Source organism: Pristis pectinata, chromosome 40 (assembly GCF_009764475.1).
Source record: "Pristis pectinata isolate sPriPec2 chromosome 40, sPriPec2.1.pri, whole genome shotgun sequence".
Taxonomy (NCBI): domain Eukaryota; kingdom Metazoa; phylum Chordata; class Chondrichthyes; order Rhinopristiformes; family Pristidae; genus Pristis; species Pristis pectinata.
The window spans coordinates 4,398,474-4,423,025 of record NC_067443.1 but is presented as its reverse complement, the minus strand read 5'-3'; the positions used below and the strand labels follow the sequence as shown (position 1 = coordinate 4,423,025).

General features: G+C 45.2%; 2 protein-coding genes across 2 annotated transcripts in view; both read left to right on the top strand.

The window, feature by feature from the left end:
• The window catches only part of pi4kb (phosphatidylinositol 4-kinase, catalytic, beta), a 599,336-nt gene that overhangs the window by 435,110 nt on the left and 139,674 nt on the right, over positions 1–24,552 (top strand). The window lies entirely within an intron of this gene.
• rfx5 (regulatory factor X, 5) lies at positions 156–24,298 on the top strand. The gene is made up of 10 exons (XM_052045830.1): positions 156–1,762; positions 7,675–7,805; positions 9,070–9,103; positions 9,670–9,752; positions 12,296–12,430; positions 12,668–12,787; positions 14,859–14,937; positions 16,242–16,443; positions 18,241–18,332; positions 19,432–24,298. The coding sequence occupies exons 2-10, from the start codon at positions 7,687–7,689 to the stop codon at positions 20,455–20,457; spliced, it is 1,890 nt and encodes a 629-aa protein (XP_051901790.1). The 5' UTR covers positions 156–1,762; positions 7,675–7,686; the 3' UTR covers positions 20,458–24,298.

The following is a 24,552-nucleotide window of genomic DNA, read 5'->3' as shown; positions in this document are numbered from 1 at the left end:
ATTTCATTACAACAGTGCATTGAGGCAGTACAAGAGAAAACAATAACAGAATGCAGAATAAAGTGTTAGTTACAGAGAAAGTGCAGTGCACACAGGTAATAAGGTGCAAGGCCATAACAGGGCAGATTGTGAGGTCAAGAGTCCATCTTATCATATTAATCCCCTTTTTTTGTTATTTTCCCAACATTCCTATCAACTCCCCCCATATCCACCACTTACTATACACTAGACAATTCACAGTGGCCAATTAACATACCAGCCTGCATGTCTTTGGAAGGTGGGAGAAAACCCCAAGCACCTAGTGTGAGCCCACACAGTCACGGGAAGAACATGTAAACTCCATGCAGACAGCACCCAGGACTGAACCTGAATCACTGGAGTAGTGGAATTCTACTAGCTGTACCATTGTTTTATTTTTTTTTAATTATCCACCAAAAATAAACAAAAATTAAGAAGATCTTTTTTAAGAAGATTTCTGATCAAGTACACGTTTCACATGGGAAGCAAGCAGTGCATAACAATCACTAGTAAGTAAACAAGAGATAAAAGAACATTTTTTCCTCGCAATGAATTACAAACAACCAGATAGGAAACGGAAAGATTTTTCAATTGTAACTTTCATCAGGCAGCCAAATGGATAATTATATAAAGATAATTTGCAGCATTCCCAACCATTTCTAATTTTATTTCATAATTTGCAATTGGGAGACTCGCAAGTATGAGGGACTAATTGCATGCTTCTTAAATTAACCACACAAGTATGATGGGCTGATTGGTCTGTGCTGTATTGTTTTATGATTTTCAGTGTTATATTCAATATCTCATTTAAGTTCACTCAAAATAAAAGTAGGATGGTCCCAGAGATTTATCCAAGGAATTTTGGAGATTAAAGTTGCAAAATAACTAAAATGTAGAACTTTGTACTCCAGTTTAAAATATTTTTTTCCCAAAATTTGTTAAATATCTAAAAAAACTGCAAACCTATCCAGGTCAGGATTAGGCTCCTGCTCGTCAAACTAACTCAATTACTAGAATGATTGACGTTAAGGTTGACCTATAGAAATAAGACTTTGTGGACAACGCCTTCCTCCGTGAGCCAATCAACCACCAGCAGGGAGTTATGAAGTTAGATTGTAACTGAGTAACTGCCACTACCCAATACTTCAAAAAAGACACATTTTCTTAACATTTCTGTTAGAGACACCTAAATGAGCTCAAATAAATGCGTATAATTAAAGGAAAAATATCAACAAAGCCTGAATCTCACCAATAAACATTATGGACGTTTTGCGCGCCACAGGCAGCGCAGCGTTAATTTAGTGCGCTCTCAACCTTGTATAATTGCTCTGTGGTTGATTGACATTAGTCGTATCCAATGAAAAGTCCGCTTCTGTAGGCGGAGGCAGCCGGCCATCCAATAGAAATGTGCCAATGGTAGCGTCTCTTCTTGTCGAGTAAGTTCGGTTGATCTCCAGCTGTTGTCGATTCTTTTAAAGCACGTGACTTATGGGTAACCGTCATTACCGAATAAGTGAACAAATATCGATGGCGAATGCGAAGAAACCGAATCTTCTTCAAGGAATATCGACCGGATTTTTAAAATGTGAAACCGTTGGTCCGGGCTTCGTGTTTACGCGGTGCGCTGATTGACAAGGCGGCGGACGAATGGGAGAGCGGATCCGGCACATCCGGTGGCAAATTGTCCAATCGACACGGGCGCGGGAGGGGGCATGACTTCTGAGTCGAGGCTGAGTTGTTTAAGGTATAAATTTCATTTAATTTGCCGCGAGGGTGTTGGGTGATGAGGGGAATGTTTTCATTTATTTATTCTTTATATCACGTTTATGGTGGGGTTGTGGGTGATTTGGGACACGCCTCTCACTTAAGAGGAGAGGAAATGGGCGTGAGGGGAGGAATGGTGTGGTGGTGAAAGCGGGATGGTGGAAGGTGTAGTAGGCCTGATGGGGTGGGGAAGAGGGGAACAGTAAAAAGAAAGAAAGGTAGGTGACATTGGCCTCAATAACGTCACCCTCCTCTTCCCATCCCCTCCAATCTCTGACTGTTCCCACAACCACCAGGGCTCTAACCCTGCCTTTACTCATTACCAAATAAGCACTGCCAATGTGCTGAGGACTGAATGAGCCAGACTCAATCTCAGCTAGGGTGTCTGCAGGTATGCTGCACCTGTTTTTTGATGGCTTCCCCCCTCCCCACCCCACCCCACCCCACCTCACCACCTTGTATTGTAGAATTGTGGTGGTATGGCCCAATGTGCCTCCAATCAGGCTACATCTGGAAGACACCAAGAGACTGCAGATGCTGGAATCTGGAGCAACAAGATCCTGGAGGAATCAGAATCTCAGCTGGAGGAACTCAGCGGGTCATCGCCATGCAGCATAGAAACGGGCCCTTTGCCTCAACTGGTCCATGCTGACCAAGATTCCCATCTAAGCCTGTCCCATTTGCTTGTGTTTAGCCCATATCTCTATAAACCTGTCCAAGTGTCTTTTAAATGTTGTTTATTTACTTGCCCCGACCACTTCCTCTGGCAGCTCATTCCAGATACTGACCACCCTCTGGGTGAAAAAGTGGCCCCTCAGGTTCCTATTAAATCTCTCCCTCTCACCCTAAACCTAAGTCTTCAAGTTCTTGATTCCCCAACCCTGGGAAAAATACTGCGCATCCATCCTATCTATGCTCCACATGATTTTATACACCTCTGTAAGATTGCTCCTTGTGATTTTATACACCTCTGTAAGATCGCCCCTCATTCTCCTATGCTCCAATAAAGTCCCAACCTGCTCAACTTCTCTCCATAACTCAGTCCCTTGAGTTGCAGCAACACTTTGGGATCAAAAACCCTGCATCAGTCGGAGGTAAAGGGTTTAGAAGACCTCAGACCTGGTATAAAGTTCATGGTCAGCTCGGAAGCAGTGAACTTCAATGTGCTTCAATGCAGTGAACTTCAGTGCAGTATCTCAGTGAGGGCAGATGCCGATGATGAAATTCGCCACTGCCTTTGGTGCACCAGTGCAACTTTCGGCAGTCTGAAGTAAATGGTATTGAAGACCGCAAACCAGGTAGAAAGATCATGGTCAACTCAGAAGCAGTGATCTTCAGTGTGCTTCAGAGGCATTGAGTACCTGTCAGGCCCAGAGTGTTGGAATGCTGCCTCTAATTCCTCCATTCCCATGGGCAGGAGTGAATCAACATCATTGTCCTCTTCCAGCCCAATAATCCAGCATTGAGGCTGTGATGGGCTGGCCATCTCATTCAGTTATCTAACGTGAGATATGCAAAACAGGCATTCTGTTTGGAGTTCTGCCACAGCAATGAATTACAAGGAGGCCAGAGGAAAATTATGCAAGGATGTTTTCAAAGCTCATTTTTGGAGGGGGCGGGGGAAATGTGAAAACCCCACCAACTTGAGGCAAGGCTCCCTAGTTCATGACCCCATAAAATTGAGAAGAAGCATCCATAATTGCTCTGAAAACTGTGTCTTTGTTTCCACAAGAAAACCACCATCCATCCACCCTGTTAAGCACCTGTGGCCCTAACTGTGGTATTATATACATGGATCCTCCATAGCCCTCATAAGCCACCTTCGTACTCACAGTATTGGAATATAAACGTCATCCTCAACCCCAAGAGACTGCATGCAAAGTTCAGAAATAATATCTTAAAACCCTCCCCAAATTTCTATACCTTGGAGCTTGCTGTATACAAATTGGCTGCTACATTTCCTATGAGATTCGAGATTACAGTTTACAAGTGCTGTGAGCACTTTGGACATCCTTTTGGAACAGATCCATTTGCTAAGTTTTTGGTTACTTGTCCAATTGCTGTCTTAAGTGACTGGTGTTTTTTTTACAAAAAAATGGAAAAACTCAGCAGGGCAGGCAGCATCCGTGGAAATAGAGACTGTCAATATTTTGGGGAGATGACTCTTTGTCAGAGCTGGAAAAGGGAGAGATACAAGTTAGTTTCCCTCAGGGGATAAGGTGGTGGAGGGATGCAGCATGGCTGTGATAGGGCGTAATGGACAGTTGTACATTGAGCTTCTTGGTAAAGTTGTGGACCTGCCCAGCTGGTCAGACTTGTATGAGTAGGATAGGAAAAACTGAAGCAACGTGATATCAAAATGGAAAATGCTGGAGAGACTAAGTTTTTCCCAGAGTTATCTATTTCCATTACAAGTTTCCAGCATCAACAGTTTTTATTTTCATTGATTTATTTTTTATTGTCTCATATGGAGGACTTTTTTTAGTGCAGTAACAGATGTGTCTTTGCTGCTTCTCAGAAGGATGTGGAAGGATTGCACCCAGTGCAATACCAAGGGAGCTGTGCACTGTCATGGGTGATGACTTTTGAATGACGTTAAACCAAGACCCTGCCTACTCTATTGAGTGGATGTAAAAGGTCTGATGGCAAAATTTAGTAGGGAGGTTCTGACCTTGTAGACACAAGAGACTGCAGATGCTGGAATCTGGAGCAACAAATAAGATACTAGAGGAACTCAGCGGGTCAGGCAGCGTCTGTGGAGGGAAATGGACAGTCGATGCTTCAGGTCGAGAATCCAGTCTAGATGAAGGGTCTCGACCCAAAATGTCAACTGTCCATTTCCCTCCACAGATGCTGCCTGACCTGTTGAGTTCCTCTGGCATCTTGTTTGCAGTTCCTACCTTGTATCCTGTCAATATTTATCCTTCACTCAGCATTATAGAATGTAGTGTGCTCCTTCTGCTCTTTTTTTTCTGGGGTTCTGTGAACTCCAGCTGAAGATACTTGAAGTTCTTGGTGTCGCCCTGAACACTCCTTCGTTGTGAGTCGTGATGGGCCACTGATTCCCATGAGCTGACAGATGTTTAAGGTTTCTTAAAGATTTGAGAAACATCCTTGAGTTGATTCCTCTGTCTGCCTGTAATCTGTTGCTGTTAAGGAGTTTGGAGCAGAATGCTTGTTTTGGGAGCTTGCTATGGGGCATGCAAACATTGTGGCCTGCCCACTGAAGCTGCTGTAATTAGATCTTTAATCAGGTGTTGGCCTAGTAGAGAAAGCTGACACTGGTTTGCTTATTCTGTCAGTTTGGAGAATTTTGCAGAGATGATGGTGGTTATATCTTGTCGTTTCTTTCTGTTGCCTGCTCTAGGTAACTATTGCCTGCTCAGAAGCAAAGACTAGAGTATGTGTATCATTGCAGCACAGTAGACCATGAGCTTTGTGTCGGGTGTGAGTTCTGGATCTTGAAACACCCTTTTCCTCAAATGACCAAAGACTGTGCTGGTGCACATCAAGTGTCGTTCCTTCTTTAAGGGGTGGCTTCCAGGGTTTAGGAAGTGAAGTTGCTTTGATAGGGTCTGTTCCCTTAGACCTCTGTTGTCGCTGGGCTGTGTTGTTCACTTGGAGCAGTTTGATAGAGGACCTTCGATTTGCGGATGTTTAGTGTAAAAACCCATTCTCTCGTCTGCTTTCTTGAATGAGTTGATAGTGACTTAGAGCTCAGCCTCTAAATGGGTGCACGTTCGAGCTTCATCTGAATACTGCAGCTCTGAGGTTTTAGGGACTTTGGTGTTGGAGTGGAAGCGATGTAGTTGAAGGGTTTCCCATTTGTCCTTTAGATCGGCTCCACTCCCGTGGAAAGCTTATTAGAAATACTGTGATGAGAAAAGATCAAAATTGTGTTTGTGTGAAGATACATTCTTGCTTAACACCAGCCTGCACTGAAATTGGATCTTTCGGTTAAAGTCACAGATCGCCTGTCTCCAGGGCAGTACTTAAGCAGTGCTGAACTACCACAGTCTCCATGTTTTGGATGAGCTATTTTGCAGAGACCCCATCGCCCTCTCAGATGGACCTAAAAGATCCCATGGCCACTGAGCTGGGGACCAGGTCTAATATTAATCTCTCGAGCAATTTTGTTCAAACGATTTGTGCACATCAAGCCCTTTGGCTGCTATGTTACCAATGTTGCAACAGTGCCTGCACTTCAAAAGTACTACACTGGAAGGAAGACGTTTTGAGATGATCTGAGGTTACAAAATGCAAGTCCTTTACCTTTTATGGCAAAAGTGCTGCATCTGCCTTTTTTCTGTGCATTGGCACGAGCTTCTTTTTTGTTAATGGTCTCCCAGGTTGATGTACTCATGAGCAAAACTAAGTTTGAAAGGCTCAGGACCTCTTTGTGGGTCTTCACTGAGCCTCACTGAGATTGCTTATCTATTCATTTTTTGGGGATGTGGGTGTCACTGGCAAGGCCATTGCAGAAAAAGTGGTGGCACTTCACCTTCTTGAACTTCTGGTCAGGCTAGTCTCACAGTGATCTTAGGGATGGTGTTTATATTTAAGTCCTCGCATTGAAAGTATGGTGAAATATTTCTGTGACAGAATAGTGTGACTTGGAAGGGGTATCTGGAGTTGATGGGTATTCCCACGCACCTGCTGCCCTTGTCATTCTTGGTGGTAGAGGTCGCAGTTGAAGTGGACAGTGAGGGTAGGCGGTCACTCTCGCTACTTTATTCACTTGCGGTTGGCTTGGAAGCAGAATGTGGTGCTTGGTGTCCAAATGAGGGCTCTCAACCCAAAACATCGACTATCCATTTTCCTCTTCAGATGCTGCCTGACCCACTGAGTTCTTCCAGCAGCTCATTTTTTTGCTCCAACATCTGCAGTCTCTGGTTTCTCCATTACTAATTGTTAAATTTCATTCATTAGTTCATAATTTCTGTCCTTGGAAAAAAGACAATCTTAGTTGGGTGTTGTTTTGTCTCCTAACATTTCATTAAGCAAAGAGTGTGATTTCAGATTGGATTGGACCAGTGCTCTGCAACTTGTTTGAACACACTGTGGTTCCCATGTAATTGTACCTCTAAATCTCGCTGCTTCTCTCTCCTCCCAGTAGATGCTTCCAAAAACCTACATGTTTGACTAAGCTTTTGGTCATCTGTCCTGATACCCTTTTTCATATGGATTGGTGTTAAAATTTGTGACGTTGTTCTTTGAGATATTTTGCATTGTTAAAGCTGCTGTTTAGATGGAGGGAGTTGTTGTTCAGTCCATGTTGTCGAGTATTGTCACAAACTAATTGAAAATCCTGAGAAGATGATAAATTGCATGACAAAATGATGAATAGGCACAATCAATGGATGAGTGGCTTCAATACTTGTTTCTGCACAGTCTTGTGCGTGTGACTTTAACTTTTTGAGCACTTGTAAGATGTTAAGATTAAAAGCCAACTGTTTTGAAGGTTTGTGCACAGTTATTTTCAGGTCTTTCTGTTGCGAGCATCCATTGCACTCATGTAGTATTTGTTGGTATGGGTCTGTCACTGTAGGACAGTAGCATACATTACTGTTGGATGAGGGTATGTGACTGTGTAATACTGGGATGCAGAAGTAGTGGGTGCAGTTTAGATAGTTTTGGAATCGGGCTATGAAGTGGACAAGGTGCAGGATCAGCTGTTACATAATTAAACTGTTGAGGAGGCTCAAAGAGATGTGTGGCTGCTTTTGCCTTTATTAACACTGGTGGGTATGTGACTGTTGGTTTGTAACACAGTATATCATAGGAAACTATATTTAGACAAGATCTAACATGGCCACTTGCAGTGATCTGTGGTGTGTAGGATCACTTGTCCCTCTCTTTTTCATTGACAGACTGTCATGTTATTTCTTCTAGAGACTGGATCCCATGGAGGAAGAAGAGGTCCACCTGCAAGTACCGAACCGAGGAGGTCTAACCCCACCAGATTCAGAGGCAGCAGATACTGAACCTAGCACTCTGCTCCACAAGTTAAAGGGTGGTATCAAGTAAGAAGCAGTCTGAATATTATTCAGCATTGGCTCCCATACTTATCAATTTATTTCCACAATGCAGAATGGACCAGAAGAGTAAAGATCAGCTTGTCTCTTCTCTTCCGGATATGGGATGCTTTGGTTCTCCTATCCCATAGTGGAAAGGGAGAAGCTAATAGAAAATGTAGCATTCCATAGGAATTGGATCCTGGATGCACTGTTTTAGAAGTAATGACTGAAAACATTTGTTTGATAAAGCAGGGCTCCTGGCATTATGTAGTAAAGTGTGTCTGCCTATGTTGTTAATGCTGGGCTCAGTATATCCTTACCAACTGGGCCCATCTCAGCAGATACAATCCAGCCCAGAATAAGTACCCAAAGTAAGAGGGCACACATCCCCTTGAAGGTGACTCCTGCTGCTGAAGTCTGCAGGTTGGATTGACTATTCCCCTGACTTCCAGCAGGTAAATGCCTGGCCTGACCCACACATGAACTCTCACCCACTTGGGGTTGGTTCCTTTGACCCTCCAATTCCCCATGACAACAAACCTCATCACACAGAGACACAAGGGACTGCAGATACTGGAATCTCGAGCAACCCACAAAACACTGGAGGAACTCAGCAGGTCAGGCAGCATCCATGGAGGGAAATGGCCAGTCGATGTTTCGATGTTTCAGCTCAGATGAAGGGTCTCGACTCAAAACGTCGACTGGCTATTTCCCACCATAGATGCTGCCTGACCTGCTGAGTTCCTCCAGTGTTTTGTGTAAACCTCATGAGGTGCTTGCAACACTTGGAAGAGTGTGGAGAGGAATTGGGCTTGTTGGGAGGGGATGTAGGTGCAGAAGGTAGAGATGAGATATCTTTATTAGTCACACGTACATCGCAACACACAGTGAAATGCATCTTTTTGCGTAGAGTGTTCTGGGGGCAGCCCGCTAGTGTCACCACACTTCCGGCGCCAACATAGCATGCCCACAACTTTCTAACCCATACGTCTTTGGAATGTGGGAGGAAACCAGAGCACCTGGAGGAAACCTACACAGATACGGGGAGAACGTACAAACTCCTTAAAGGTAGTGGCCAGAATTGAACCTGGGTCTGTGGGGCTGTAATAACGTTACGCTAACTGCTGCACTACCGTGCCTGCCCTTACATTTGCAGCTCCTAAAATCAGGGACTCGTATTGTAATCTGCTATGGTCTGCTGTAGTTCAATGCCTAATCTGCATTGCGTGATTCCCCCGTTTAACAACATGCTTGTCTTTATTTCTTGCAGCAAAAATGTCCAATTAAAAGTGGATAATGTTCTGGTAAGCACTTGTTCAGTCTCCTACCCTCTGTTTTGTCTTCCCTTTCCGCCCTGGCATGTATGTGAGCAGTTGGATATGGAAATAAGGAATCTTCCGTTGACTCAAGTCTCATCTCCAGAATTTGGCCAAGAGGCCCACCATAAACAAATAACCCACCAGTACATCAATAACAATGGCCTTTTGAACACATGTATGCGATCGCAAGGGATGTTTTATTTCTTAAAAATGAATGGCTCCCTTTTTCTACCTGAAACATTTATGAAACTAAGGAACTTGCATTTCTTTAGTGCCTTTCATATTATGAGACGGCTCCAGTGAAGTACTTTTGAAGTATATTCACTGTTGTAACATTGATTTTGCACACAGCAAGCTTCCATAAAGAAAATGGTAATGACTGGATCATTTGCCTTTTTGTTAAGTTGGTTGAGGGATAAATGTTGGCCACTGGGCATTGGGGTCAAGAGGACCTGCACTTCCTACAGTATCAGTGTGGGATCTTTTCTCTTTACCTAAGATAGACAGACCTTGGATTGAAGTTTTGATTCACTTTCTCAATCTGTTTACAGCAAGAAGTCAAAGGGTTTTCGGATTCTGAGAAGCTTTATCTCTACCTGCAACTCCCTTCAGGCCCAAGCCATGGAGACAAAAGGTACATGGCAGCCAGGTTCTTAAAATGGTGTATCCAGTGCCAAATTATAAGGACCATTGGCAGATCTGCACTAGACTCCACATAAGTTGTTTGGTCCTTCACACACACATCTTGTGCATGCTGATCGACTGAATTTCATCAATAGTTTTCCCCAGCACCTCCATATTAAGAGTGAGAGCATGACTTGGGTTGTTCTGGAACCTAGAATCTCAACAGTGGTGCAGCTAGTAGAGCCGCTGCCTCACAGCTCCAGTGACCTGGCTTCGATCTTGATCTCCAGTGCTGTCTGTATGGAGTTTGTCCTTTCACCCTGTAATCATGTGGGTTCCCTGTAGGTGCTCCGATTTCCTCCCACATCCCAGAGATGTGCAGTTTAGTAGGTTAATTGTCCACTGTAAATTGCCCTGAGTGTAGAATCTGGGAGGAATTGATGGGAATGTAGGGAGAATAATTTGAGGGAAATTTAGTGGGAAGTCAGGTAGCTCTGTGAGCCTGCATGGACTCAATGGGGTAAAGTAACCTTCCTCGATGTTGTAAGGAAATGTGATGAGTGGTATTCCCATTCTGAATCAATTGTGCAAGTACCTTATTGGCCGTGGTATTCAGTACAAGAGTTGGGATGTCATGTCGCAGCTGTACAAAACCTTGGGTAGACTGCACTTGGAATGTTGTGTAATTCTGGTCGCTGCACTACCGGAAGGATGTGATTAAGCAAGAGAGGGTGCACAAAAGATTCACAAGGATGTTGCCTGGACTGGAAGGCTTGAGATATAAGGGGAGATTGGATAGACTGGGACTGTTTTCCTTGGAGCAAAGGAGGCTGAGGGGTGACCTTTCAAATTAAATTTAATATTTTTAAATTTTATTTACAGCGTGGTAACAGGCCCTTCCGGCCCAACGAGTCCGCGCCGCCCATTTTAAACCCCAAATTAACCTACCTGTACATCTTTAGAATGTGGGAGGAAACCGGAGCACCCGGCGGAAACCCACGCAGACACGGGAGAACGTACAAACTCCTTACAGCGATGGGAATCGAACCCCGATTGCTGGCGCTGTAATAGCATCGCACTAACCGCTACACTACCGTGCCGCTATATAAAATCATGAGGGGCATAAATAGGATAGATAATGTTTTTTCCCAGGGTAAGGGAGTTTGAAAACCAGAAGGTGTAGGTTTAAGGTGAGAGGGGAAAGAGTTAGAGTTTCCGAAGGACAACTTTTCCCACACGGAGGGTGATGCTTATGTGGAATGGGCTATGGGAGGAAGTAGTAGAGGCAAGCATAATTAGAATGTTTAAAAGACATTTTGACAGGTACATTGGAAAGGAAAGGTTTTGGGGGATATGGACCAAATGCGAGTAAAATGGACAAGCTTATTTCGGCACCTTGGACAGCATGGATGAGTTGGGCTGAAGGGCCAGTTTGCATGGGTAACTCTGGAGATGAGTTTTATTATGCTGCAATCCTTAGATCCTGCCACTAGATGTCCCTTTCTCTCTTCCAGCCACTTCCCTCCCCATTCTCCCCACCTCACTCACTCTCTCGCTCTCTCACATATACACAAAACCTATGCTGGAAACTCGAGACACTACAAGGCACAAAATATTTAAACAAGCAAAGGACAAACAGACAATATTTTAGCAATTTTTTGATTGAGATTCTGGCACACTTGGCTGTTCTTCCGTTGGTGGCCTTGAGATTGTTGGCATTCAGCTGAAAGGGCAGTCTCATCTGAAAGGCAGAGGCACTTCTGATAATGATTCACACCATCAACTACTGCCACTGGGTGTGTCTGCCGAGATTTCTCTGCTCCTGTCACTGGGTCTGAAGTAACAATGCCACCCACTCAGCTAACATTGATGAATGATGCAGCGAGGAAGGAGACTATTCTGTCCATGGTGCATGATACAGCTCTTTGAAAGAGCAATCCAGTTAATTCTGTGCACCATCCCCTCTCTCCATTACCCTGCAGTTTCTTCCCCTTCAATCCTTTATTAAATCTTTCTACCATTTTCTCAGTCAATGCATCACACCTTAAATGTAATCCCAAATGCATAAACTGTTTTACCAAACAAAATTTGACAGCAAAGACTGTAATCAGAGTAGAATGGGTTGGCTTTAAAAAGCGCCTTTGATTACGAAAGTGATACTGGTTTATTTAGGCAGGGAGTGTGGATCCTCGGCAGCTGAGTGCTTGGCTGCTGATGGAACGACTAAATTAGAGAGAGGGCAAAAGACCAGAAGTGGAGTCAGCCCCAAAATCATAACAACAGATTAGGTATATGGGAACTCCTCCTCCTTGCCACCCCCCCCCCCCCCCCCCCCAAGTTTTATTAAGTGTTGCTTCTACTCTGTGTGCACAAGTGACATTTAATGGCCAGCTGCTTAATTTTGAGGTGCATCCCTGAATTACATTCCAGTCTGTGTTTGATTTTATTTATCCTCTGCGCCTTGCTATTCCCTTGGGAGGTTTGTGAAGGAGTGCACAGATTTACATGTATAAAACTAACTGTGTCTTTATCATTACCACCATTTGGTTGCAGCTCCAGCATCAGTAGCAGTGATCCATACCCCACAAGCACTGCTGATCAAATGCACGCTTGCAACTGGATTAGGAACCACCTTGAGGAGCATCCAGACACCTGTCTGCCAAAGCAAGATGTCTACGATGCTTACAAGTATGTGAACAATTTTTTTATGTGTGTTGTAATGATTCCTCTGCTCCCTCTGGTCCTGGAGGGGTTCAAGGGCTGTTTGAGTATTTGGGTTGTTGGCTGGCTTGCCACTCAACTCGTTACTGACATATTACTCTGGCTGCCAGAGGAAGTTTTGTAATACAAAATATAAACTAAGAAGCAAAGGGTTCAGAACCTTTAACATTTTAAAAAAAAATAACCTTTTGTCTTTGTGCACAGACGTTACTGTGATAATCTGTCTTACCGGCTCCTGAGTGCAGCAAACTTTGGGAAAATCATGCGTGACGTCTTTCCGAACTTCAAGGCTCGACGACTAGGAGGGCGAGGCCAATCTAAATATCCTTTTCCTTCTCCTTTTGGTATTGTTATTGGTATTCTTATTGTCACTTGTACCGAGGTACAGTGAAAAGCTTGTCTTACAAATCAATCGTACAGGTCAATTCATTGCACTGTGCAGTTACGTTGAGTTAGTACATTGAGGTAGTACAGGTAAAAACAACAACAGTACAGAGTAAAGTGTCACAGCTACAGAGAAAGTGCAGTGCAATAAGGTGCAAGGTCACAACAAGGTAGGTCGTGAAGTCATAGTCCGTCTCATTGTATAAGGGAACTGTTCAATAGTCTTATCACAGTGGGGTAGAAGCTGTCCTTAAGTCTGGTGGTACATGCCTTCAGGCTCCTGTATCTTCTACCCGATGGGAGAAGAGAGAATGTCCCGGGTGGGTGGGGTCTTTGATTATGCTGGCTGCTTCACCAAGACAGCGAGAGGTAAAGACAGAGTCCAAGGAGGGGGTCTGGTGTCCGTGATGCGCTGGGCTGCGTCCACAACTCTCTGCAGTTTCTTGCAGTCCTAGGCAGAGCAGTTTTCGTACCAGACCATGATACATCCAGATAGGATGCTTTCTGTGGTGCATCGGTAAAAGTTGGTGAGAGTCAAAGGGGACAAACCAAATTTCTTTAGCCTCCTGAGGAAGTAGCGGCGCTGGTGAGCTTTCTTGGCCGTGGCTTCTACGTGATTTGACCAGACAGGCTGTTGGTGATGTTCACTCCCAGGAACTTGAAGCTCTCAACCCTCGACCTCAGCACCATTGATGTAGACAGGTGCATGTACACCGCCTCCTTTCCTGAAGTCAATGAGCAGTTCTTTTGTTTTGTTGACATTGAGGGAAAGGTTGTTGCGTTACACCATTCCACTAAGCTCTTTATCTCCTTGCTGTACTCCGACTCATCGCTGTTTGAGATACGGCCTACAATGGTGGTTTCCATCATGGTTGTGCTCTGAGTCAGCCTGGTCTCCATGAGTAGCAACGTCCAAGGCAGTGTTCAAGACCCCGCAACTCCAGACTGATGCTCCCTGTGAAGTATAGAGAGCTCACGGCATTATTGCAGGTGCCATCTTTCAGCCAAGATACTAGAATGGAACTCCCTCGGGTGGATGTAAAATATCCCACTGCATGATAATGAGGAAGTGCAGAGTTCTCCCTGCTGCCTGAGGGCTAATATTTATTCCACAATCAATACAGGTGACATTAGTTACGACATACAAAACCACTTTGTTGGCTGTGAAGCAATTTGGGATGTGAGGCGCTCTGCTGAAGAAAGCCAATTCTTTTTCTTTTCTTTCTTTGTCATTTTTGTATTCTCTTTTGTTGACTCTGCAAACTTCTCTTATCACTATTTTCACATATTTGTTCTTCGAGATATAAACGTCAAGACATTTATTACACTCCCTAATGGCCCCGTTTCTGAAAGCTAAAGAGAAATAGAATCCTACAGCATGGAAACTGGCCCTTCTACCCACTGTGTCCACGCAACCATCAAGCACCCGTTTACACTAATTCCATTTTTATCACCCACATTTCCTTAAACTCCCCCCACATTTATTCCATTACTATAGGGACCATTAACCTATCGACTTGCCTAACTTCAGGATGTAGGAAGATACCAGAGAGCCCGGGGCAAACATACACAGTCTCAGGGCCAATGGAAAAAATCTCCACACGGACACGCCAGAGATCAGAATCGAACTTGGATCACTGGAGCTGTGGGGCGGCAACTCTGCTCGTGCCATTGAAAGCCAGCCACGTTGGTGGGTCTGCAGTAATTTACAGGCCAGATTGTGAAAAGTTTCCTTCTTTACTTGAGATTAGAGAACCAGGTGGGTTTTCAAGCAATTACTTGAATTCCTCAACTTTCAGGGTGGGATTTGAACGTGCCTCTATAGGTCACTATCCTGGTACCTGTATGCTAATTCAGTAATTTAACCATAATGTTAGCATAATTGGAATTGGTTTATTATTGTCACTTGTACCGAGGTACAGTGAAAAACTTGTCTTTGCTTACCGATCGTACAGATTAATTCATTACACAGTGCATGGTCTTGTTTATGTACTTAACTCTTTCCAACATACTGCTATGGTGGGATAAGAAGAAAGACTGTGGTCAGTATGCCTTCTCTTCCAAGCCTGGATTTGAAGCTTCCAGATCCTGTAAGTGGGATTGCAAAATTTTATTGTGTTAGTATTTATCCTACAGTTATGTTTTAGTGTTTAGCCAGGTCATTATGGACATCACTAAGTAAGTGACCATTTCTTTGCAAGGTTGAGCCCTATTCAAGCTGACCCCCTCACTGCACTGCTCACTGACTTCGTTCTTCTCACGTCTGACCTGTCAGTTTTGCAGTCAAAGAAATATTATGTTTGGTGCCTGTAATTTTTCGTTGTCATGAACTGCCCAAGTTTGTCAGAGGTTTGTTGTATCTCATCGCAGAGTCGTACGGTCATGCGTTGAAGTTCATAACTCCAAAGATGTGAGCATGCAATCCCGACCAAAACTGAATGCCATACTAAGGGAGTGCTGCGTTGTTGGGAGTCCTCCACTGTTTGAAGTGCAGTCTTTTGTGTGTGATGTCAATCCAAATGTAGAGGAGTGATTGATGGGGAGATGGACAGAACATGCCTGGAGTGAGACTGGAGAGACGCTAATCCATCTGCAGAGGGATGATGCATAGCGAGGAGAGAGGGACGCAGCGTACAACGGAATGAGGGAGATGGAGGCACAGTACACAAAGGAATATGGTGGGGAAAGAGAGAGGCACAGTACACAGGATTGATGGGGAGAAGGACACATTAAAGAGCAGAGAGGGACCAAGGCTGTGACGTACTTGTCCAACTCTCTGTTCAGGAGTAGTGGACAAGCCGACTTACGGGATATGATTAGAGCACTGTGTCCAGTTCTGGTCGCCTCATTATAGGAAAGATGTGGAAGCATTGGAAAGGATGCAGAGGAGATTTACCAGGATGCTTCCTGGTTTAGAGAGTATGCATTATGAGGAGAGACTAAGGGAGCTAGGGCTTTGGAGAGAAGGAGGATGAGAGGAGACATGATAGAGATGTACAAAATATTAAGAGGAATGGACAGAGTAGACAGCCAGCGCCTCTTTCCCAGGGCACCAATGCTCAATACAAGAGGGCATGGCTTTAAAGTAATGGGTGGGACGTTCAAGGGAGATATCAGAGGAAGGTTTTTTCTTACCCAGAGAGTGGTTAGTGCATGGAATTGGCTGCCTGGGGTGGTGGTGGAGGCAGGTACATTTGTCAAATTCAAGAAATTGCTAGATAAGCATATGGAGGAATTTAAAATAGAGGGATATGTGGTAGGAAGGGGTTAGATAGTCTTAGGTGAGGTTTAAAGGTCGGCACAACATTGTGGGCCAAAGGGCCTGTATTGTGCTGTACTGTTCTATGATTTATGCTTATTCTCTGTCTCTCTGTCCGTCTCTCTCCCATGTTAGCTGGAGGCCAAGGAAGCAGACAAGTCACAGCAGAATGAGGTGCTGATGTCAGCAGCCATCAGCCTGATCTGCGAGTGGGCTCAGCGGGTGCTGATGAGGCAGTTTGACACTGTCGTGGACCTGGCCCGCTTCCTCGTGATGGAGCACCTCATCAGCCCCAGGACCAAGAACGCAATGGTGGTGATGGAGGAGCTCATGACCGGTGAGCAAACACGGTAGTGTAGCGGTTAGTGTAACGCTATTACAGCGCCAGCGACCCGGGTTCAATTCCCGCCACTATCTGTAAGGAGTTTGTATGTTCTCCCTGTGTCAGCGTGGGTTTGCTCCGGGTGCTCCGGTTTCCTCCCAGGTTAGGAAGTTGTGGGCATGCTATGTTGGCACCGGAAGCGTAGCGACACTTGCGGGCTGCCCCCAGAACACTCTACACAAAAGATGTATTCACAGTGTGTTTCGATGTACATGTGACTAATAGAGAGATCTTATCTATCATCTTTAACCAGAATCTTCGATATAATCTTCTGGATTTCTTTCTCAAAATGATAGAATTTTGCAGCCAGAAAAAACGTCATTGAGCCCAATGTGCTCTTACTGGCTCCTTTTTAAAAAGCTGTCCAGATGAAGGTTCTCAACCCGAAACATCAACTGTCCATTTCCCTCCACTGACCCGCTGAGTTCTTCCAGCTGCTTGTTTGTTGCTCCAGATTCCAGCATCTGCAGTCTCCCAATGTGCTGCTTCTCCCCTAACTGTGCTGCTTCTCCAAAGATCACAAGACAAAGGAGCAGAAGTAGGCCGTTCAGCCCGTCGAGTCTGCTCCGCCACTTCACCATGAGCTAAACTATTCTCCCATCTAGTCCCAATTCCCGGCCTTTTCCACATATCCCTTGATACCCTGACTAATTAGATACCTGTCAATCTCCTCCTTAAACACCCCCAAGGATCGGGCTTCCACAGCTGTATGTGGCAACGAATTCCATAAATCCACAACCCTCTGGCTAAAGAAATTTCTCCTCATCTCTGTTTTAAATGGGTACCCTCTAATTCTGAGACTGTGCCCTCTTGTCCTGGACTCACCCACCAAGGGAAACAGCTTAGCCTACTCTGTCCAGTCCTTTCAACATTCAAAATGTTTCTATGAAGTTTTGCAAATTGTTTCTTCTCAAACATATTTCACATAAATAGTTAGGCAGAGATACGACTTCCTTTCTGGTGGATGTAAAAGGTCTCGTGAAGAAGACCGGGGAGTACTCCAATATTTATTCTTCATAGCGTACCTAAAATAACTGTAACTGGTGATTTATTTCTTAGCTTTTTGTGAATTTGCTGTTTGTTCCCACTTCTTGCATTGCAATGGTGATTGCATTTCAGAATCACTTCATCAGCTCCAGAGTGCTTTAGATATTGCAAGGAAGTGAAAATGATTGCCTAAACTTTCTCTTTTATAGCCTAGATGCACTGAGATGAGGGTTTTCTCAAGTATAAACCAGTCAAGACCCATTGAGCTGAATAGTGTGTTTCAGTAATCAAAAATCCTGTATAGTTTCATGTTCAGGAGAAAAGGTACTTTACTAGACAAAACTGGCAGCAAAAGCTTAATGGAAGGTCATGCTAACATGAAAGAAATTTTCACGCTGCACCCCCCACCCCCCTTCAGCTTTCAAAGTTTTACTTTTGCACTTCTTTGTAGTGGTTAGCATTGCGCTATTACAGCGCCAGTGACCCGGGTTCAATTGCGGCTGCTGTCTGTAAGGAGTTTGTACATTCTCCCCGTGTGTCTGCGTGGGTTTCCTCCGGGTGCTCCGGTTTCCTCCCACATTCCAAAGATGAACAGGTTAGGAAGTTGTGGGCATGCTATGTTGGTGCCAGAAACGTGGCGACACTTGTGGGCTGCCCCCAGAACACTCTATTGCAAAAGATGCATTTCACTGTGTGTTTCCATGTACATGTGACTAATGAAGAAATCTTATCCTTATTCATTTCCACTCTTTGCTTAAATGGCAGAAAATATGTTGAAAACTCAGAAAGACCCAAAGCACCGCCAGCAGCCCAAGAACGCTGGGAAGGACGTTGAGGAGAGAACGCAAGACTTGCAGGTGAGTGCTAAACGTCGCTCATTGCTGGGCATTACTGGCACTGTTGCCACTCCGAGTTGCCCTGCAGTTTGACAGAACCAAGTGTTTCACTTGGTAATTAAAAATAAGCCGCGTTGTTCTGGAGGTTAGATTTGCGCTTAAACAAGACCAGATGCATTGTAAGAAGGTCTTGCAAAGACATTATCAAATCAGACAAGCCTTGTATAAAACCCTGGTGTCTCCTTTCTTGGAATCGTAGGTTCAAATTTCATTCAGGCATGAGCTCAAAACCTGGCACTCACAGTACAGTGATGATATAGCCATATGTCAGATGCAACGTTCAGTGAGACGCGATCTGTTCTGGTGGGTGAATGGCGAGGGAAGGGGTGGTGCATGGGCCCAATGTTAATCCGTCAACCACCTTGACTAAAAACATTTCGTCTCGAGTGCTGTTTATGGGATCCTTGCCACATGCAAATTACCAGCCTTAATTTCTGCAATGCCACAGCAGCTGCTTCCTTAGTTTGCAGCAGCCTGTGGTAGTAACAGACATGAGCCTTCCCCATTTCTTTCCAAGCCAGTTAGTCTTTGGCAAAGGCTGAGTACTGCCCTGGAGTGGCCATCTAGATAATGGGCTCAAGTCTCTGGAGTGACATTCCAAAAGGAATGGCAACAACGTGATCATTTCTCAAAAGAGCTTGCGGTGAGAATTAATGGATAATGGTTAAGAACTGGGGTACTAATATGACTTGTATCCTCGGTTCGATTGTCATTGTTCGAGTTCCGTGTCAAACCAGGACCCTGACTGTCTCAGACCCACTTTTGCAGAATAAAATTCCCGTTCATTAGTAGTCTGTATCAGGAAGCAGAAGGAATTGAATTTCTTGAGCAACACACAGACTGCTGGAGGAACTCAGCAGGTCAGGCAGCATCTATAGAAGGAAATGGACAGTCGACGATTCAAGTCGAGACCCTTCATCTGGACTTTTTTTTTGGACTGGGTCCATTTCCCTCCATAGATGCTGCCCATCCCACTGTGTTTTGTGTGTTGCTGCAGCTTCCAGCACCTGCAGACTCCTGTGTCTCCGAATTGAACTTCTTGTTTGTTTCAACTGTGCAGACAGAGGCTTCCAAAGGCACAGTGCCATGTGTCCAGAGCGGGAAAGAAGACGGGCCGGCAGCCAGCCGAGGAAAACAGACCAGTGCGGCTGACGTCGACAGCGTGATAAATCGTTTTGCCCCCATTCGGCCCAAGGCTCAGGCCAAGAAGCTGGTTGCCATCTCCACTGCTGGCGTGGGTCGCTGCATCGCCCCGTCTGCCTTGCCTGTCAGGATGAGTGCCATTCCTCCCCCTGTGCCACTCGCTCTGCCCCCGGGGGCCAACAGCACAGGCATCGTCACCGCTGGGAACGTGCCGCTCCTGAAGAAGGTCACTGTCATCCTCCCGGGCTTGGCCCCGGGGCCAGTCAGACTCCCCGTGCCAGAGGTTCCCCCGGCCGCGGGCTCGCTTAACCTGCCCAACAGCAAGGGCCCAGCTAACAGCCCCAAGGTCAGCAAGCCCAAAGACGGAAAGTGCCGGCTCGCCCGGCCGAAGAGCCCATCCACCGGTGCCTCGTCACGCAAGCGCCCCGCCGGCACGCTGCCTGCCTCCGAAGAGGGGCTCCTCTCCAAGAAGAGGCGGGGGCGCCCGCGGAAGGCGTTGGAAGGACAGGGGAATCCTGAGGGACTGGCTGAAGCGACCAGCAGTGGGATAACCGGTGCCAAGGAAGTTCCAGCGGCCCGACTGGCCCCAGATGCCGCCCGCTGGCCCGAGAACGCCAGTCACGCCACACCGGCTCCCCAGGTCCCAGCGCCCTTGCCGGCTATGGATGCCGCCGCCGCCTCAGCTCCTTCGCTCCCCACTCAGCTCACCTCGCCCGTGGATGGCAGCGCGAAGCCGCGAGCGGGAGCCTCTCCCCCGCCCCCTGCTCTCAGCCAGCCGAGGACTAACAGCGGACTCACGGAGTTGGGGGCGCGCAAGACCTCGGTGATCAGGCAGCTGCCCAGCCTGGCGTGCCAGGACACAAAGGGCAGGATCACTGACGCACAGGACTCCCAGAACTTGCAGGCGACGACTGCCGTCCCCACTTCGCTGGGGCTGCCTTAAGGCTTGGCTAGCGCTGGGTGAGCAAGGGGAGCATTGAGGGGGTGGGCTGGTAATATTTAATACAAGCAGCTGATCCAACATTGGTGGTATTGTATCTGCCGGTTACACACACAGTATGTAACTGTGACTCCTATGGGAATGTATTACTCGTGGCAGATGCGACGTGCCTGCTTTACACCTCCCTACCAAGTTAAATTTCAGCAGCCTACCCCCCAACCCCCCAATCTTAGAGGGACCTGGTGGTTTGAGAATTTAATATACTTTTCTACATGCCATTCTGTTTTAAAAACTGAGTGACTGTTTGATATTTTGACAGTTACAGGTCTTGATGGTTCCAAAAACTTCACTGCAAAAGAGAAAATAATTTTCCCACCACCTCCTGTGACTAACTTTTTCTTTTAATGCTGGTTTTGTCTGGGGAGAGGCAGTAATGCGTAATCATTTCCAGAGTGTTTGTCGGCATTTCAGTTGAAGGTGAAGAGGGCATATTGGCAGGATTCACAACAAACAATCTATTATACCACAAACAAGGTATTTACTCATAGTCTAAATAAAGGCATTGAATTGAAAAGAACCTTGACGCAGCGTGGCACACAGAATGCCGCTTCAAACGGCAGCATCTTTCATGGGTAGAAGCGGGCTAATTGTTCCGACAAATTGCAGAATAGTTGCATGATCTCATTGAAGTGTGTAAAATCAACCCCAGTGGTGCTTCCAGGCTGATTGACGGGGGAATTGCCCAACTTTTTAGCTTGGACCTGTGCTGTCATCTAATGCAGCCAATCCACCTTAAATGATCCTGCTGTCCCTGCTCACCACAGTTATTGTGCTCTTGTTCATAAAGCTTTGCCAAGGCATTTCTCCTTTGTCTAAGCTGCATTTTCCCACCGGTTCATTGAACTGTGCCAAGAATGGTCCTTGCTCCTGCTTCACCTCTTCCTCTCCGGCGACTGCTGGCTCCTCTTTTCCTCCCTGCAACTCTGCATTTGCTTTTGTCTGTTTCAAAAGGGATGGCGCAGAGGGAAGCGGAACTGCCTGTATTTGATCGTGGAGGGAGGCAAAGTGTCTTGTTTCTCTGCAGATTTTGTGAATCACATCAGAGATGGTGGTCCATCACTTTTTCCTGGATAGTCCCAGCACATTCTGTTGAAACTCTTGTGCGGCTGTTTCCACCTTCTCAATGTTATTTCACCGTACTGGATTGACTTGATTTGTGTTTGTCCCCTTTTGTGGCATAGTCGATGAACAAAGCATCAGATAGTGGGCCCTGAATCAACAAGAGAGTCGTACAAGAAGGGAGTCTGATGAAATGGCCTCCTGGGTGGTTCCCAATTGCCTGGGCTGACTGGAGAAATTTCAAGAGGTGTAACAGCACATCATGCCTGTGTTTTCTCTTCAAAGGACCTATGTGTTTAATCCCGCTTCCCACTCTGTCCTCTTCCTCCCCACAACCCTGCAGTTGCTTTTGTTTTCTCAAGTATCCAACTCCTGACAGTCCCAATTGAAGATGATTCCATCGCCTTTTCAGGGAGCAGGTGTCAAATTGCAGCTTGGGGTGGGAAAAGAAAAGAAAATTCTCACCTTGGCCCTGTTTTTATTTTTACCTTCAGTCTGTGTCGCCTGGTTACTGACCCTCACGCTCATGGAAACAGTCCTTCACCAGATCAAATACTACTTCAGTAAAAGTACATAAAGCTGGTCGTTACCACATTGCAGTCCAGCAGCTCACTGTGTGTAAATGGGCTGCCACATCGGTGACTGGACTAAGATCCTCCTTTAGGTACAAGGGTTGTGAAATGAGCTATGTAAATAGAAATATTGTATTTACGTATTAGAACGAGAGTCTTGCGAATGAAAGAAAACTGGAGATAGATTGCCAAATTCAGGGACAATGTAACTGCAGAGCACATAACCAAAATATCATTGGAGAGACAGTAGTACTTTTAATGCTTGCATTTTTAATGGTTTCCACAGGTACAAAAAAATATTATGGGGCATGCCGTTTCCTTAATTCTCTTTTTTTTCTGTCTGTGTGTGTATGTGGGTGTCTCTCTCTGTCTTTCTCTCGTACACATGCCTTCAGTCAGATGAGTAGCAGCTTAAAATATATTTCAAATGTAGGGTTCAGGTTTAACTTTTGCACAACACCCCATAGAACTAATGACTGTAAGTGCATTTTGAATACTTTAAAACACTGGCTGGATTTTTTTTCAATACTGCCCCAAGCCTCCCCAGTTCCAGAACCTCTCATACAATGACTTCATAAATACTAATTCTTTGCTCATAAAAGAGTTATTGAAATCTAATCTGTAGTTTGGAAATTAGGAGGCAACACTGCTTATAAAAATTGCTTTCCAAAAGGAAGTTATTTACCCCATCATGCCTGTGCTGGCTCCCTGAAAGGGTTTAACTTTCATTCTGATTGTCCTATTAATTCTGCAGATGCCTAAAAATTCTCCTCACAAGTGTTCATCCAGTTTCCTTTTGAAAGTTCCTTCCATTGCATCTTTAGGCAGCACATTCCAGATCATAATCTGTTTTAAAATTCTCCTCCTCTTCCTCCCTTTTTTTTAAACTGTTGTCTTTGATCTCTGTCCCCTGATACAGATCCTTCAGTCAGTGGAAACAGTTTCTCCCTAACTATGTGATCGAGACCCTTTGTGCGGCAGTGGCGTTCAATTTTAATTCTCCCTTGCTTTGACTCCATTACCACTGGATGTCCTCTTGCATCCGTTCAGTTGAGGGTATCTTCCATACACAAGCCTAAATAATGATTATTGTAAATCATAGGGGATCCTATACTTTACATACAGCAATCAGGAGAGTGAAATCTGGACCGAATTTCCTCTCTGGAGTGACGATCCCAGTGGCCAGATCTTCCGACTTTCTGGCTGAGGCAATAAATTGTACTAAATGCTTTAAAACTACCTTTTTTTGCTATCAAGCTATTTGGAGCATCCTGGCAGTAAAAGGTTTTTGGATCACAATGGCATTTTGCAAAGGATAAAAATTGACTTCAAGTACTTGCATTTATATAGCACCTTCTATGTAGCACCTACAAAAGGTGTTGCATAGGGTTGTTAACAGGAAGGTCTTGACCTGGGTCACAAAAGGGAATATGTCTGATGTTGAAAGAGGTTTCTTTGATTGAGGAGGGAGGGAGAGTTTTAGGGAAGGAATTCCACAGCTTGGGACTCGGGCACAAGCCACAACCAGCGGAGCAATGAGAATTCTGCAAGAGGCTGGAATTAGAAGAGCACGGGGCCCTTGGAGGTTTGAGGGTTAGAAGTTGGGAGTTGGTGTACTGCCATGCCATGAAAACGAGGGTGAGGATTTTAAAATCGCTGCTTTGTCCAACTGGTAGCCAGCTAAGGTTAGTGAGCACAGAGGCAAGTCTCGGTGTGACTTATGACAGTGAAACAGCTTTGGATCAGCTCAGCTGTAGAAGATATGAAAAGTACAGAACACTGGCCCCATCACCTGGGCAACCAGATGCTGGGAGTTCATACCTACCCACTTAGATACTCTTTGCTAACTTGAGGTCAGAGATCAGAGCAAAGTTGGGGGTGGGAAACTGTTGGGAATTTTAAAAATCCTGGGAGATTCTTCCCTGACTCTGGGGGAAGGGGGCTAAATCATTAATGAGCTAATTTGCTCCAACCTTGTCCCCTCCAGGTATGCCTGTGTCCTTCCTCTCAAGGACAATAATTATTATCATCGACCAAAAACCTGCTCCAGAGAGACCACTGTCTGCTCTCTTAACCATTTTGCCTATCTACTGAGTTTTTTTTTACAGAAAAATATATAAATTATAATTGTGTTTAAAAATGTAAATAAACAAGTTGACGGTAAGCACTCGGATGTTTTCTGTGTCCATTTGGCCCTTTTGGGATTGCGCAGCAAGAAAAAGTTCTCTCATTGAACCACGTGTTCCTGCTATAAAAACAGAAATTGCTGGAAACACTCAGCAGGTCGGGCAGCATCTGCGGAGAGAGAAAGTGTTAAACATTTCCGATCCAGGACCCTTCAGAACTGGTAACGAGAGAGAGAAAACCAGTTAATTTTCAGTAGTGAAGCATATGGTAGAACAAAGGA

Excerpts from the sequence above, each read along its gene's own strand:
- rfx5 (XM_052045830.1), top strand. The coding sequence starts at position 7,687 with ATGGAGGAAGAAGAGGTCCACCTGCAAGTACCGAACCGAGGAGGTCTA. Across the intron at positions 12,788-14,858 it reads GGGCGAGGCCAATCTAAATA|CTGCTATGGTGGGATAAGAA; the intron begins TCCTTTTCCTTC and ends CTTTCCAACATA. Across the intron at positions 14,938-16,241 it reads ATTTGAAGCTTCCAGATCCT|CTGGAGGCCAAGGAAGCAGA; the intron begins GTAAGTGGGATT and ends CTCCCATGTTAG.